Source organism: Neodiprion virginianus, chromosome 4, assembly GCF_021901495.1.
Source record: "Neodiprion virginianus isolate iyNeoVirg1 chromosome 4, iyNeoVirg1.1, whole genome shotgun sequence".
NCBI lineage: Eukaryota > Metazoa > Arthropoda > Insecta > Hymenoptera > Diprionidae > Neodiprion > Neodiprion virginianus.
The window spans coordinates 16,895,312-16,912,195 of record NC_060880.1 but is presented as its reverse complement, the minus strand read 5'-3'; the positions used below and the strand labels follow the sequence as shown (position 1 = coordinate 16,912,195).

The 16,884-nt window shown below is 38.5% G+C and overlaps 1 protein-coding gene across 1 annotated transcript in view; it reads right to left on the bottom strand.

The window, feature by feature from the left end:
- The window catches only part of LOC124302446 (uncharacterized), a 194,209-nt gene that overhangs the window by 54,128 nt on the left and 123,197 nt on the right, over positions 1-16,884 (bottom strand). Inside the window, exon 3 of the mRNA XM_046758641.1 lies at positions 2,026-2,083. Within this exon, the coding sequence (XP_046614597.1) occupies positions 2,026-2,083 (58 nt within the window). The remainder of the gene's footprint in view (positions 1-2,025; positions 2,084-16,884) is intronic.

The window sequence follows — 16,884 nt, the reverse complement described above, 5'->3', positions numbered from 1 at the left end:
AATCTCCAACAGTACTCTGATGGAACTCTGGTGCATCTAATGGCCGATCCGTGTCCTGACGCGCACCCCTCAGACTCCTGTGCCAGTCGCTCGTCGTGTTGCTCCAAGGTGTAGATACCCGGTGATGTAACCGCTGATGCAACTTATATCAACTGAATCCTTGATCAGCTCCATGAGACTCGAACAGTCGTGCTGCATGCTGTTCCGGTCTTTCGCTCCCAGCACGAGAACATCAATTGGCAAAATGGACACTTCTGGTACAGGAATGCTGTCACCACAGTAGAGTACGTGTGGAGGAATCCACCAGAACTCGAACATTTCCCAGACCACAACCGCTCTCATGTTTCTTTGTTTTTTTTTTTTCATTTTTTATTTCAACTTTGATCATACTACGCAAGAGTATCTTTTCTGATATTTGTAAATATTCTTTGAGCCTCTGTTCCTAAGCTATGAATAGCCGTTTGCGATCGCACAAATTCAGTTATTTTAAACTGTCCTAATCCTACAACTGAGGGCAGATAGTGGCAAGACTAAAGTGAAAATAAGTCACCTTGATTCTTCTGTAAAGAATCATTCATTTATATAACTTGGATCTGTTTTTCGCATTCAAACTTTACCATTAACGCATATATGGAACTATTCGCAGTATTTCCATAATGCTTCGTATCAAAAAATCGTTACTTATATCTTAAGATTGCGAATGTACATTTCCAAGTTACAGACGGTTGATTCATATTTGACTTATTACCAGTATAAAATGAAGTCAATTGATCCGGGATTTGAAACCAATAGATGACTGCATGTCAAACATATGTTCACAAGTGTCCGCTAGATGTTGCATAGGTGTTGTCTTGATCTTAATGTTTTTCAGAACATTCGTCAACGTACGATTGATATTGTTTCGACTTTTGGCTTATTACCAGTCAGTACCACAACTCAGGCGAAGAGTCATCGTTTTATCGTCTTCCTGCCAACTGCAACTCAAATTTTTCGTTACATTACACTAGCCTCAATTTGTCGACCATATGTCGACGTTTCGACAAGTGTGCTCTCTTGGTAATAAAGTACTGTAATATAGGATTCAAATGCCTGATAATCGGTTTGATCCTAGACTCTTTGATGGCAAAATGTGCTCGTCAGTGATCGTGAGTTAAAATTTTGAAACTCGTCTGATACAGCAGATGAGTACGCGTCCCAACTCCATTTTCAAGGATCGTTTAGTATGGATTAGTGTACGGTAACTGGTTGTGAGCTGACATTCTGAAAACCAAGATCGCTTCATCGGAAATTTGATTTCTTATGCTTGTGAACCATTGTTCTACACTTTAGTACGCACGGAACTCATTGTTTTCTCTCTCTTCAATTGTACCCCCTTAACTTTCAAAAATTTTCTCACTTTGACGACCGTTAACACAGCCAAGTCTGAGAATCGTTAACCCAACTAATCACGTGCCCGGTAAGTAATTTATGTACATAATTAGGAGCTGACGAATAGCATGCACTATGATTTTCATTGTCTCATTATCGAGAACATTTATGCAATTCCACCATTGAAATTTCATTCGATAAATCTACGAGACATGCGTCGCATTAATGTATCTCCGCGAAAATCACGATGTCGCCGTGGTGCCTTGTTGATCGCATAGATACAAGCCCATGAGAACGCTCGGTGAAGGAGCAGCAAGTTCAATGATGGTTTTTTCTCTGGAGGACCATCGGCCAGGGTATTTCGCACGATAGGTTTGCCCGGAGTTGACAATAAATTCTGTCGTCGCGAATACATAAGTGCAGCGTAGGTGAGAACAGGTTGAGCTTGCTCGTGTTTACCACCGCCTGGGAATCTATCGCCACCCACTCTTTGGGTGCCAGGAATCGTCAGATAGATGCGCTATCAGTTTTGGTACATGAACTACCGTCCATACTCCGTGTTTTGCATGTTTGTGTCATATTAGACATAAGCGCTAGTGAACTATAATTGCATATATTGGTATGTATAGATATGGAGATTAAAATTTTAGTACTTACGGCTGATTCTAGAAAGGTACCGTCGACTGCAGAAAGACTTTTTGACGTGGAATCGATCCTGAAACAAAATAATTATACTCATAAAATCACATGTAGAAAAATATGCATCGTATTAAGGAGTAGTAAAAAAAGTTGTTCGGGTGAAACTTCAAATGTGTTGAGTCCATAATAATTTAGTCACACATTCTAACTTGTACGTTTACTTTCGAAAAGTGCACTAACAAAAATCAAGCAGGTACAGAACCGATGAAATTCGATAATTAATCAGTCCAAAGTCTTTCAGGGTATTTAAAAAGCAACGCATTGATTAAAGGCATCGCGAGAATAAATTAATGGAAATCGATGATGTATTTTATAAACAATAAGATTCGCTCCATGCGAAAATTTGACACATTTGGAAATCCATCCGTACTGTAATTTTGTAATAAGAAATTGTTATTCCCTAATTTCATTTTACCGAGCTCGAAACAGATCGGAGCCAAAATTTCAAGAGATGGTCGGTCAAGGTCGATCAAATTTTAGTATTTTTTGTCTTATGATATTTGAAATCTATAACGACTTTGAGAAGCACAAACAACGTTGGAATAGATGGGTGATTCTCACTCGAGTCAAATGGGTTCTAAGTGTTGACTCTTTGATTTGACAATTGGAACTATGAGAAATGAATTCAACTGACACAGTAGCAATACTGTGCACAATAATATGTGTCAGTTCTAATTCAGAATGTTCTAACTATTCTAATGAATTACTTATAAATCAAGAAAGATTTGTTCCCTTATCGAATCAGGGGTGAAAATTTTCATTTTTTTATATTGTGTTTCTTTCAAAAAGGAATATGCAAATCAATAGTAGCATCTTTATAGTCTTCACTTTTGTGTATATATTCGAAAGTCCCCCGCCATTGTTTTCAACAGGAGTTTAGACTGTTTATTTATTTTAATTTTTTTCTCTCGAAAACTTCTAATCAAAATAAATGATTTACAGCCTAGCAATTATTTTCTCATAGCAATTTATATTTGAGAAATAAGGTGTCACAAGTTGTCAACCGATAATGCTCCAAAATTTTCTATAATTGGTTAGATGAAAACGAGAGGCGCACAAAAAAGATGCCTTCAAATAAACTTGCGAATTGTATACGAAAGTTAAAATTCAGAGCTCCATCAATATAAGCAAGAATCTCTCCTTATGCAGCAGGTATATCAATGTCCTTTGCATGCCACTCAAGTCTTACAAATCATACCTGTTGTCAAAGAATTTTTCGAAAAAATGCGCGGCTATAAAACAGTATTTCCAGTTGTCAAGACGAAATTTACAATTGTTCAGCAATCTATTGTTTATTCATAAGAGTAGTTAGACCGTATGGAAGGCTTGAACAATTTGATAATATATAGTGTTTTACCTCGAGCTTTGAGATCTTGAAAAAATTTACAAATGAAGAACTTGAAACTTGATAAAATGGTACAGCTGAGTCGCACGAGTTGTGTTCTTTTTTTTTTCGAATAACAGAAAATCAGTGCCCACGTAATATATTCCGGTAAGCGAGAAATGCATTTATAACTTCAATCCAAGGTTCTGTTTTACGTGAAAACTAATCATACAACTTCGAGCTTTGCGACTGACTTGATAAATATAACCAGAATGAAATTAGCTTTTTACGGATCAAGCTGAATTCATCTCAGTGAAAAAAAAAGAGACAGTTCGGAGTAATCGAATCACAATTATTCTTACGTGTCAGCCCTTTTGGAGAAGTCCTCTTCAGAACAATTGAAATATTTATTATCTCGATAGAAGGAAAGCGCATACACATCAATATTCTACAGGATCCTCGCAAGGGTCACACCGTTAATAGTGTTAGAAATTATTTTTACTTGTCTGACGACTAATTAGTTGATCAGGTGCAAATCAGCACTGAATTCGACGGTGAAACTTCAAATTAATAGGATGGAAAAATGTGCGAGGTATAAATGTTTACGACAATGTAATGCGCGTACTTGCCGACTCGTCAATTTCGACATGAAACTATATTTGCGAAAAGAAACGTGCAATATTATTGTTGGTAATGGAATAGTGAGAGAATGTTGGGATTTCTAAGTAAAGTGAAACCAGCGGCTGGATCGTTCGGTACAGTTGGATCGATTGCACTTTCGCAAGTTGAGCTTTCTTTTTTACGACGGGATGCCGGTAACAAGGAACTCAGTAATAAAGTTGTGTCGTGTTAGGTTTAAGGACGATGCACCATGCGCTGTGCGCTAGCACCTGCGGCATCGGTGTAACAATCTGCCCCTTACACTGAAATTACTTATACCTGAGGTGCATTATTATGTTTATAATGTGCGAAGTGAAAAGTTACAACCGTCACGATGCTTCGATACACATGTCGGTCGTAGATTACATGTAGGTACACATATTTGATGACATACGTAAAGAAACAACAGAACAAATTATATAAATTGCATCTTACGCCTCATTATTTTAGCGGCATTGACTGCATATATTTTTGATATATCTTAAATTTGCACAGCATAGATATCTCACGTAAGTTCAAAGTAACACAAATTTCATTATATTTATTTTATTGCTCATGCGTATCGTGTGTTTAAAATATATCTTTCGTTATATTTGACGTCATTTTTTTTTTCGTTTGGAATACCATTCTAATGCCACTCCAAAGAAACGTCAAGGAAGCCAGCAGAAATATTGTGATTTTTTATATGAGTTAGGCTGCTTGTTTAGAATCGTGAATGATGTCAATTTTCTCGAATTTGACAGCTATTGCAATCTTTAAACTGGAAGTGTTGAATTTGAATATTTTTTCAGCACACGTCGAGTGGCATTTAATTAATTATCCATTAGGGTGGTTCGAAGAAACAGTTTTTCTCTTTCGGTATTCAACATTTTTTAATCCTTGACTCTGGTTCTTTAAGCTTTTCAAAACTTTATAGCAAAGTATAGTTATCATCAATAAAACACTGTGGATTTTCTCTTTGTCGGTAAAAATTGGTAGTTTTTAGATTACTTTAATGTGTGCCCTAATGATGATAACTATTCTTTGTTACAGAGGTTTGGAAAGCGTGAAGAATCAGCTTCAAGGATCTATGCATGAATTTAAAAAAGTTTGAACAGATTACGAGTTAGTTAAAACTTAACGAAAAGTGAAATTTTCCCTTGTTAAATGAATAGGAAATAAAAATTTAAAGAGCAGCCTGTCAGACTTGACACTTTTTTATGAAACACCAGCATTTGAGAGCAAGAGAGCGGATAAATTCAATTTCTATTTTCAACCGCCCTTATTCTACCCTGAAAGAAATTTTATTGCAATATTTGCTTTTCCCCCATACACAAAAGTACAATAAAATATAGCATTTTAGGGACAATCGCGGTACAGTCGTGAAAAGTACAATAGTGAGTAACTAAATGCACAACACTTATAACAATGTTTCAAAGATCATATAGTAATTCTTGCTTGTAAAGACAATATTAATATGTATAGAAATAGTATAATGTCGTATTATTCTAGGAATGTTTATGATTGTACCTCGTTTGTTCCTAAAATGCTATACGGAAAACCAGATATTGCAATAAAATTTCTTTCAGTGTAATATTCTGAATCCTGAAAAGAGAGATCTTGCTACGAACAAATGGATGGAATACTTCATTTCAATTTTATGTTTAAAACGTGGCATAAACTGCGATGTGAGATACAAGTTTAAGTCGTTATTTTAAACGTCATATGATGTGATTTTCAATTACTGGGCAAGTCAAAGATTCACATTCAGGAAATAAATGGCAACATTCAATTACGCATTAATGACAAGGCGGCGAAAACGCGTCGTGATTGATACAATGTGCAGGATGGGTGATGGAAGAGCCACAAGGGGGAGGAGAAACGATCACGGATTTTTTGTGTTCATAATAAACGGGCTTGTTGCCCGTAAGCCGTTGGCAGGATGTATAAATACGACAAAATGTGGCATGCGAAATGAGATTCGTTTACGTTCCATTTTTTTGTTTTTTGTAACCGCTTGTTACCGTGCAATTTCTTCGCCAGGCGTGCGAAGGATCCTTGGTAATTAGACACTTTACATGCATTTACAATCAAGGCCAAAGCAATGAATTCATTTTCGCGGTACGAAGAGGACGTCATTGCTGAGCTGATAACATCTAGAAATTATACTTATGAGACTTTCCTTGCATTCTGTCAAAGGCTTAATCAATTACGAACAATGGCTCACATCGCTCCATTTTATTTATCAGAATCTGCACAGCTATGTATTCCTATACATTTCTAAGATATACGATCCGAATCTTTTGTCGTTAATATTATTATTTATTAATAAAATATTCCTTTATTTCTAAAGAAATTGTTTCCTATTGCATTGTTTCGTTCGTTTTATAGCATAATTTGTATAAAATTGTCTACGAATCGTGTCGGAGTCCTTCGACTCTTATGAATTTTTGCTCTCGATAGAAGCATACGGTCAAAGAAAACGGGACATGACAATTTTTTATGCCCTCATCATTCCGTCATTTCATCGTGACGTCACATTAATTTCAGATTTATACATCTATTGATCTGTTTAAAATTAAAAACCTGTTTTTTTTTGGAAACTGATATACTTTCAAATACACTCTAGCGGTTCCAACCAACGTGCGTATCCTGCGTCTAATTTATTTCGGTAAGAACCGTGAAATGATTAAACGTGACATGGAAAAAACAGCCGTCCTTTTCCCTATTTCACCCCATTGTAATAACCGCCGTTTAATTGTCGCCTTCCTATTAAACCTGTAAGAGGAGCGCCCCTGCACGATATCCTTCAATTAACAACGATACCTCAAATTTCCACCACAATGTGAGGATCGAGTGCTATACTTAGGCGCGACTATCAGAACACAGATCGGGAATTACGGTCGCGAGGCAAGACACGCAACCGCAACTTAATTTTGTCTCTGACGACCGTATACGAGCAATTTAGTAGCCATATGCGGTATAACGATGCTGTATGCAAATTCAGAAAATTACCTCTTCCTGAGAACAGAGACCATGCAAAGTCCCGTGAAACGAATGCCCATGTGCATGCTTACAAAAAAGCGACCAACTACCAAGAAGACTAACGTGCAAGATTTACAGCAGTGTTAATTTCAACCAACGGAAAATCAACATCTTACGCGATATCGTCATTCTTGGGATGATTCGACATTTTTGATTCCTTCATTTTTGGATAGTTTTATTCAGAAGCTTCGAAAGATGACGATGGATAATTCTTCTTTAGCAACCGAGGAGTGAATGACACCGTTGCAGTATAATAGGCGGCTTGCGCCATCCCGGAAATTCAAGTATAATATATAAATTACGAGGCGTAATTTAGCGATTGGACATCAGCAAGTGCGCGGTAACCGCAGACTAGCAACTAAAGTAACGGAGCGCCGAGAGGCCTAATACTATCTTATGACGCCCTAATGAGATGTCTTCGACTCTTTACTGCTACCGCTCTTTATTATTTGCTCCTCCAATAATCTATTTGATATCTTGGTCCAGTTCTCTGATCGTTTCCGCGGTCTGGACCACCAACAGTCTTCGATTTGCTCCACCTGCTAGATCAGCTACTCTTTCCGGATTGCACGAGGTCGACTCGGCCAATTGATGTTCCTGAAAAATAGAGAAGATTGTTCCGTCTGCTGTAACTTTTTGCGAATGGAAATCAGTTTCAATCTTCTCATGACCGTATCTAAAAGACTAGAATCCAAACAAGAATGTAACCGAGAAAACCATGCGTTAACTTGACGGAAAATGAAGAATTCCCGAGAAAGAATTCTAGACTTATTTGTTTAATAGGATTTCTGAACATCTAAGATCGCACCGTTTTTTTGACAAATGTGTCCGTTTACCGTTCCTCGACATATCACCACCACGAACCAGCCTCCAAGCCCGCGAGCGAATCTCTCATTATTATAATTAATATGGGACTTCCTGTAATGAAATCGAACCTTTTGCTTCACCAAAAACGCACACAGACACTTTACTGACATAAAGTAAGGAAGTGGATTCGACAAGTAATTGATGGTTCAGGCGCGATCCAACGATCGCACTTGGCCTGTGCTCCCCCTTCGATGGTTCGGATGAGAGTGTTTGCACCTTCACTCCTCACCGCTCGCTTCGGGAAATCGCGCGCAAAAAGCATGTTTTGATTCAAAGGTATTGCGGTTAGGCAAATGTTTTGGAAATTCTTAATAAATCTAGCTTAAATCTGAGAGAGGGGGCGCCTATACTTCCAAAATATGGTTTTTTATACGACCATTATTTCGGATTGACGGCATTGATGAATCTTAAATTGGTAAGGGTATTCTGCTTGAAAAGATCTTTCAAACAAGCCGTCATTTGACTCTCTCTCTCTCTTGCTCAAGCTTCTCATCCTGCCCCTCACATCCACCCCTCTAGGTGTGGCGGGGGACTGTCCACCCTTCCAAAAGGTTCATTTTTTGATCCCATAAATTTCCTCCAAATTTCATTCTCATCTCGCCATCCGGTCAAAGTCACCCAGGGCTACCGTTACTTTTAGCGTACCCTGCATATTGGAAAGTAAGAAGGGGATGTAGTGACAAATCAATCAGCACACGCAGCTGTTGACATACTAAAAGATTTTAATCGTATATCAACGCGCTTTCGTCAGAACAAAACTGTTCATTTAATTTCGATTTGGTATTTAATTAAAAGGTGGTCGTGCGATTTCGCGGCTTGGCATGCCGCTGAGGTCAGCCAGGTGTCTCGCATTCCCGGTCTGAAGCGTTTATCAAGTTATTAACAGCAAATTGCAGTCGGGTTGTTATTACGTAGAACGTGGTTTCCCAGCAGAGTGTCGCCCCGTACATGGCTTCACTCGCTTGAGACCTCAGGGTCGTGAGACTCTCAATACCCCGGCATGTCCCATGGTGTTCTAGAACCCCGGTCCCTTACCATTTCAATGTTAACCTTTCCAAGATTTCGGAGCGCACTTCTCTTTCATCGGATCGAAGACCTTAAATTTCTTTGCCGTGTTCGCATATTCGGTTTTTCATATAGTCCAAAATCTAACGAAATAAATTTTCGCGAAATGTAACCGAAACCGCAGACTTCTGTCTCAATTCCAAAACCTGCCGGAGAGCTTTTTGAATTTCACCGTTTGAGTAACAGGATTTTTGGTGGCGCTTGGTTAATTGTTTTTCCTTACATTTTTAATATTTTTTTTTTTTTTAGTATCCACTAGCATAAGTGAATATATTCATTCCATTTATTAAATTTGATCTATTTACTTATGAAAGCACATGAATTTAATCATGACCCTGATACATGTCGCGTGTCTAATGGCATAGGGAATGAACACCGTCTTACGACCTTTTACTGTTGAAAAAAGCAAAAGGGTGTATATTTTTTTTCAACGCATCTAGGGTTAAATCATGAAAATATGTTCATAAACATTGAAATTAAATAAGAGTTTAATTAAGAGCAAATTCTCGTATTTACTAGTAGATACGACCTTCCGCTGCTGATTTAACCATAAAAACTTACGTCGACTAATTCTATAAGAGCGTACTTGCGAAAAATATTTTTTTTTTCTCACTTTGCTTAGGCTTAAGTATAAATTCATCAACTAAACGTAAAGGGTCGTATGTGCCGGTAAATACGACCTTTTGGTCCTGATGAAAATTGAAAAACTGATTTTCTGCAGTGATTGCATAAGGGCGTAACTTCCAAAAACTATTATTGTTATTCGTATTATTCCGATAATTAATGATCTGGATAATTGACGCTCAGAAAATCGATGTCTTCGCTGTATAACTTTATTATTTTCAATATTTTAAGCATTTTAGTAGTCTTCAAAGCGTTTGCAAAGAAGAAACAAAAATTGGCGATTGCGACCTTTTGTTTCTATCTTTGTACAATCTTTTCCAAGATCTTCAAATTTTTACAGATTCCGACTCATTTATGCATCTAGACGGTTTAAGAACGTTTGCAGAGAAAAAAAATTCGTACAATCTTTCGTTTTGATCTTTTCTTTTCCACGTATACTTACTAATAAAAAAACTTTGTATCTGCCCAAATGCGACCTTTTGCCTTGATATTTACGAGCACTTGATTCCAATTAAATTACACATTTCGATCAGTTTCAGAGCGAATGGTAAAAATAAAAACACTACACACCCTTCGACCACTGTAGTCGCATTTTTAGCTGCACCGACCTTATTCCATTAGACACGCGATGTAGTTTAAGGAAGCAAACTTACATGTCAGATGCGCTTCGATGCAATGACTGCGGTGGGATAACTGTACGATTTGATTTTCTATTGTGCATCGAAATCCACGTTTATATAGGCGTGATGAATACCTGTATGCGGCTGCTTCGAATAGAACAATCCTTGCACGTTCCTTGAGCCGTGTTTCTATACCTGATTGCTTTATTTGTTGCGATTCTTTGGTAGACAATGCAATAAAGACGTCCGCAATATAAATCAGGCTTGTCATGATCGCTGGTTCACATTATAGCAAAACAATTCTTACTTTGCATAAACAAATATGACACTTCCTCTTTCCCAGAATAAACAATCTTATAAGCGGACATTGCGTTCACCCACATTTGTCTTCCGCTTTTTGCTGCGGAATCTTACGAGAGATCTTGAACTTCTCGTTCCACTCCTTCTTTTCCTTATTCTTACTCTTCTTCGTTAAATAATTCGATCTTAGATAGAGAAATTCAGAAAATGTAGAAGCTGAAGTGAGAATACAGACGTTTCTCAAAAATCTATTGCATTACCCGAATCGATGCTTAAAATCAGAAAAATAATACCGACTGAAACAAAAAAAAAAATACCTCGCAATTCCGATTATTTTCAATATTTCAAAACCCCCCGTTACAAACCCAAAATCAGTGCAATTTGGCTGTCTGATCTATACGAAACTGAGTAATAAATACTCATTTGTTTCTGTCAATTTTTACTCCATTCAGGCATGAATTCATCAATTTTGTATACCGATGCTCCATGTGCTCTGCTAACAGAAATTCGATAGGCTCGTATTCAATTCTTTTAACCTCAGTGCATGTGATTTAAACACGAACAGCATAATATTATAGTGTAGAGGTATAAACAATATAATCTGAGAACTAAGCAAGCTTATGCAAAATAAAGTTATGATTGTGTAACGCATCACAAGTACGCATTGCATACTTGAATTCCATCACGTGAAGAGGTTGTGACTTCTGACACACTACTACCCACTACGTTTCGCGTGTTAAGAATTCCTAAATGCTGACTAGAGCGAAACTCTTTTCGTTTTCTCACAATTTTCACCCTCGTTATTAATGGGTAAGAAAAGCATTTAATACTGATCTCGAAAAACTATAAAAGACAATTTTGAAATCTCAATATTCCCGGTTTCCTACTCATGGCGAAGATTGAAAAATATTCTTTTTTTCGTACCTCCTTGACGATTTACTCTTCTAGCTGAATTCTCATCAGAGATATGAAATTATCGAATTGAAAGTGATTCAAATAACGGTGTGTGAAATTTTGGAAGTCTATGAGAAAATGAGTTTTGATTTCTATTTCAAGGCGTGCAGATTTCAAGATCTTCCAAGGTGGCAGCTGTTTTAATTTGTCACACTTGGTTCAACGTATTTAAGCATTTTCCATGCTTTACTCATTGATTGTATATTTTCTCTTCCCTTTGGAAAAAAATAGCGTCCAGTAGTCTCGGTGATAGGCAGTGTGGGAGCGGCATGCTTCTGTCGGTCGGTTCCAAACGGCACTTTCACTCTTCTGCAATCCTGAGGACACTGGCCGACCCAGATCAACTCGCACTCTCATCCCGGCTGTTTTGACCGTATTCGTGACTAAGCCATACTAAGGCACCGAGAAAGGACTTACAGACGAATCTGGACACCTTCGTAGGGCGATGGCACCAACGGTAGGCCACTTACCAGCCACGTCAAATTCAAACAGAATTTCCGTTAATCTACGTGTGACGAATGCTTTCGAAAATCGTGGTAGAACAATCCGTGATTACGTAACTTTGAGATCAATGCATACTTGTTAATAGATGAATCACAGATGATATCAATCCATAAGTCTTATAAATATTTATGGAAATCACCAGTAGTCGACAACCATTCACCAGCTCTCAGCGGCCAGTAGAAAGCGCCAGTAGTAATCGACCACGAATACCAGAGCAAGAATGTAAAATGAAAACTTCACGCATGACCTGAGAACTCCTAAATACCTACATTCTGCTAGTAAGCTTTGATAGGGTAATTCTGAGAGAGATGCTCCCCTTAAACGGAAAATGTCATAAAAAATCATTCGCTTACAAAATCGAACTTTGTACAAAAACTATGTTAGGCAATGAAGAGTACGGTACAAGGAATTTGTATCTTCGTAATTGCATATAATTACAAGAGCTATCAACATACCGCATCGGCCATCTCACCCCTAAGGCATGATTCTAGATAAAGATTTTCAAAAAATACTGTACAAACAAATTATGTTATACCTGAACATTAATAATCTACTGGATCCGACACAATCTGCTGGTAGGAATCATTAGCTCTTTGAAAATTAACCGACGCTGTCCGCCTTGACATAGAAAAGAAATCTGTCGTCGTAGTAATATTCATCGATTTTTCAAAAGTCTTTAATCTGATCAACGATTCTAAACTTTTTACCAAATTGAAAATCCTCAACTTCTCGGGAGAACTAATAAAATAGCTTTTCTCGTACCTCACTAATAGATCTCAAGCAGTTTTACTGTTAGATCAAAATAGGAAGTGCTCAAAGTCCAAGAAAATTTATTCTCGACTTCCTCAGGGATCTACATCAGGACCATGACTTCTTCTCCTATTCATTGATGAAATTTTCTCTGTTCCAAAATACTTTAATCATTTATTTTTGACTAGCGATTCACAAATTTATCTTGATGTCTTACCTCGTGAGGTTAGAGAGGGCCTAAATGACATAACAAGCGATGCTCATGCCATTACGGTTTGAGTCTCTGATAGTGGATTAAAGTTGAATCTAAGGAAAACCAAGGCAATGATCTTTGGCAGCCTATTCTATCTGAGTCAGCTAAACGTTATTCAACCGATCGAAATTGTTGCGAATGGGGCTTCTATCCAATATGCCCATTCAATTAAACACCTTGGATCGCATATCTCGGCTGATCACACCTGAAACACACAGGTTTTCAATGTTTTCCGAAAAATGTATAGAGTTCTACGCAAGCTTAGGTACATGAAATGCCCAAGAGTTTCACTTACCGGTTTTATTTCACGACGCTTACCGCAATATGGTGGATCTTTAACTGTTGATGATCGGATGTTCTCGAAAGTTTGAACAAATGAAACAAGAAAAAGCAATCAGACAGTTATCTAAAACAGAACCCAAAGCCTTCAAGTTTCGAACTGCATGCGTATTACTTTTTAAATATGGGTACGCGCATTGGATTACCAACGTGCTAAACGCTTGACCCACGACCTTCACCCATGGGTTGCCTATCTCAAATGATTGACCAATTTATGCAAACTTGATCACATGTTCAAGTCTGACACATTTACTTGTCAACACTCTGCATAATATCATTATCCGAGTGTATGGATGCAAAATTAACCGTCACTAATGTTTCGATAATTTTTTCACATAATTAGAAAAGAAATCGGAAATCAAAAAAAAGATAATCAAAATTTCTCGGCCGAAAAATTGCATACACAGCTAGCGTCCGATAGAGTCAGGAGAGAAACGAGAATGGAATGTATTGAGTATATACCTACAGAGAGCGAGGCACTCCTCATACCCTGAAATCAGTTCTATCGTTGATATCACAACTGATACCAGAGTCCTGTGACTCGTATAAGCGGGCTGCGGCAGGTACGGCAATTATGTAGAGTTTACATACGTAGACACACACACACACACACACGCGAGCGAGCGCACGTATGTACATATGTAATATTAATAGGCACATGAATATGTTGCATGCATACGTATTATATACGGCGTACGGTGTATGTAGACAGGAGAAAAAATCCAGCCTGCGGCGTCACCGCATCACAATCGTCGAGCCTCGGTCGAGTTCTACTGATATCGCTTCGTGCGTGGGCGAGCAGCAGAGCAACCGGGCGATGGGGCGACGGGCAGGTGGATCTTGGTTACCCGCCGGCGTTAAAACCACTCCGCGGTCCCACCTGTGTCTGTGTGATGCCCGAGCCTACGCAGGTACCGTCGTCGATCCGCAATAATAAACGGCGAAAGGCTCGACGCGCCTAGATCGTAAGCGAGTTTTATCTTCAGGGGAACGTGGACGGGGGTCGCGGATCCGATGCAGCGGTCCGCAACGGCGACTCGTTCGAACCCCTCGGCAGCATTTAACGAAAGTAATTCACCGGGCACTCGAGTCTGCGAATTCTGCTCGGATATTTGATCAGATTAGCTACAGGTTACCTATGCATTTAATAGTAAGCTGTGAGCAATTATTTCTTTTCACATTGGAATACTTGTGCCTATGAGCTACTAGATTTTTATCATCTCTGAAATGCGAAACGGTTGGTTGGGATTGCCAGATTTTGGATACTCGAGTATGCAGGGTACTCATGTCGGAGTGGTATTGATTTCGAGGAATCCCATAGCTTCTCTGATTAGGTTTAATTGAGATCCTTCCATTCATGGCACACGAGATCATGTGTAAGAATTATGAGCGTGTGTATAGCCGACTGACTTTCAAATTTTTGGGACTTATTTTTGGGACTTATCTTTGGGCCTCGTTTGCAAACAGTCCCAGGACTATGCTCTATGTCGTATGGGAACATAATGGATAGTGTGACGTGTAATTACGAGATCGTATTATTAAGTAATGAAAAATGCCATAAAGCGAACTAAGCCGTCGAGGGTTCATTCATGTTACCTGACAAAATTTTTAAAGATAATTTTCTCGATTTTAGCCGTCAGACGCAGCATTCGTCAAGCATACAAGGGATAGAGAAATAGGTCATTTGAGGAAATCTACGACGGTTTTCGTCGGTTAACACAGTAACAGTGCTTTGTGGCAGAGTGGCGGATTTTGCCAGATAGTTAGACAGTCAATTGGTTAGTAAGACAAATTGATTTTTTCAGAAAATTTATAACCACATATGTGGTTCCCAGATGGTTTCTGCTAACTTTCACTAGTTCCTTCACTTTCCTATCTTTACTTCTATTTTCAACGTTTCTAGTACCTAGCTGCATTTTTTCTCACCACCTCCGCATCTTGAAAATTTGTGAACCTTGTTCTGTCTTTTCTCTATCCTATCGCACAACTTGCCTCTCTCAAGCTTTCCGTCAATGTCAAATATTGTAGCTGTCCACGTACTCTTAAACAAAGCGGAGATGTTCACTCCGCGAGTTATTGTCAAAAGTTTTCTATCCCCTCATGTAACGATATGTCAATCCAAACTTATTGTCAACAATCTATAACTTCGATCCACTGCAATATCATCTTGTTAAATATATTCATTATTATTTTTAATCACTATTAATATTGTAAAAGGAGTTACAGGTACACTGGTTGCTCAGACATGGAAAAATATGGTTCATTGTGTTGATCTGTCTTAGGAAATTAATGTCAGAAAATAATTGTTTTTGAAACACAGCTAAATCACATCTTAGAAACATCCATAGCCTGTCAAGCAAAGGTAATTTAGTCAAAATGTCTTTTCTTTGACAGCTAAAAGACGTCGACATATATTGCATTCACCGACTTTTAGACATCTTTTAGACGGTATGTGTCTTGTATGAGTACGTTTGTTATATCCCAAGAAAAACAAATGCGACAAGCAAAATATCCTTGATACAAGCGAGGCGTAATAAATAGTGTAGAAAATGTAGACGATATAGCTAAGCTAGACAAAATAAGCGTCCAAGGCAATAATTAAAGAACCAAGCATGTTGAAAAAATCACAGTATTCAACGAAACCAAACTTGACATTTTTGGTTTGTCTCCTAGGATTCACAAGTAAAGTTTAGGCCATACTTTATGCTCTTACGCTTTAAGACTTGACTTGAGGGACTCACAACTCCAAGATAATTAACAAGCTATTAACAAGATAATTACCAGATAAGCACATCACCGCATTTTCGCCAGATGGTACTCACAGATTTTCCACGTTGGTATTAATGTCGGAAAGATAAATGCTGATCCTGTCAAACAATAACCAAATGAATACAGACGGATGCCGACGATGTTCATGGCGATCCAGCATCACTGGACAGTCCTGACCACAAGTATGACGACGTCAGAGGCTTATTACTGATCTTAGGCATCGGCTATCTGCTCATAGAAATCGTCAGCGTCGAGTCCACTTTCGCACTGATTACTGCTGAAGTGATCTTGCGCAAAGAGTATCGCGCAGTCTCGGAAATATTTCGATACTCTGAGTACAGCTGCTGTGTCGAATTAGTGCACCAGCTGTTTGTCTACACTTGGGATGTACGTGTGTGGAGGATTTGGCTGGATTTGGATTATTGAAAATTAAATATCAGTTTCTTTGAGTCGTTGAGAATCGTTACTAAAGTTCTTGTTTTAGATGTAACCGAGAAGGAGCTGCATCGACGCAGCTGATTGTAAGATATGTACGGGTATAACCGAGGCCGGTGGTAACATTGAGTTGGGTCTGAATCAGGTAGTCGGCTAGCTAGGATCATGTGTGGCAATTGCTGCGTTTCTAGTGTGAACGCCTACTGGACTGCAGCTGTGCTGTCCGGCTATCTTCTGAATAGCCTACGATACCAACACCGAATGCACTTCGCACAGCCGGATTGCATTTACTTACGTTGCATTGCTCCACCTTCTTGCGATGGTTTCAC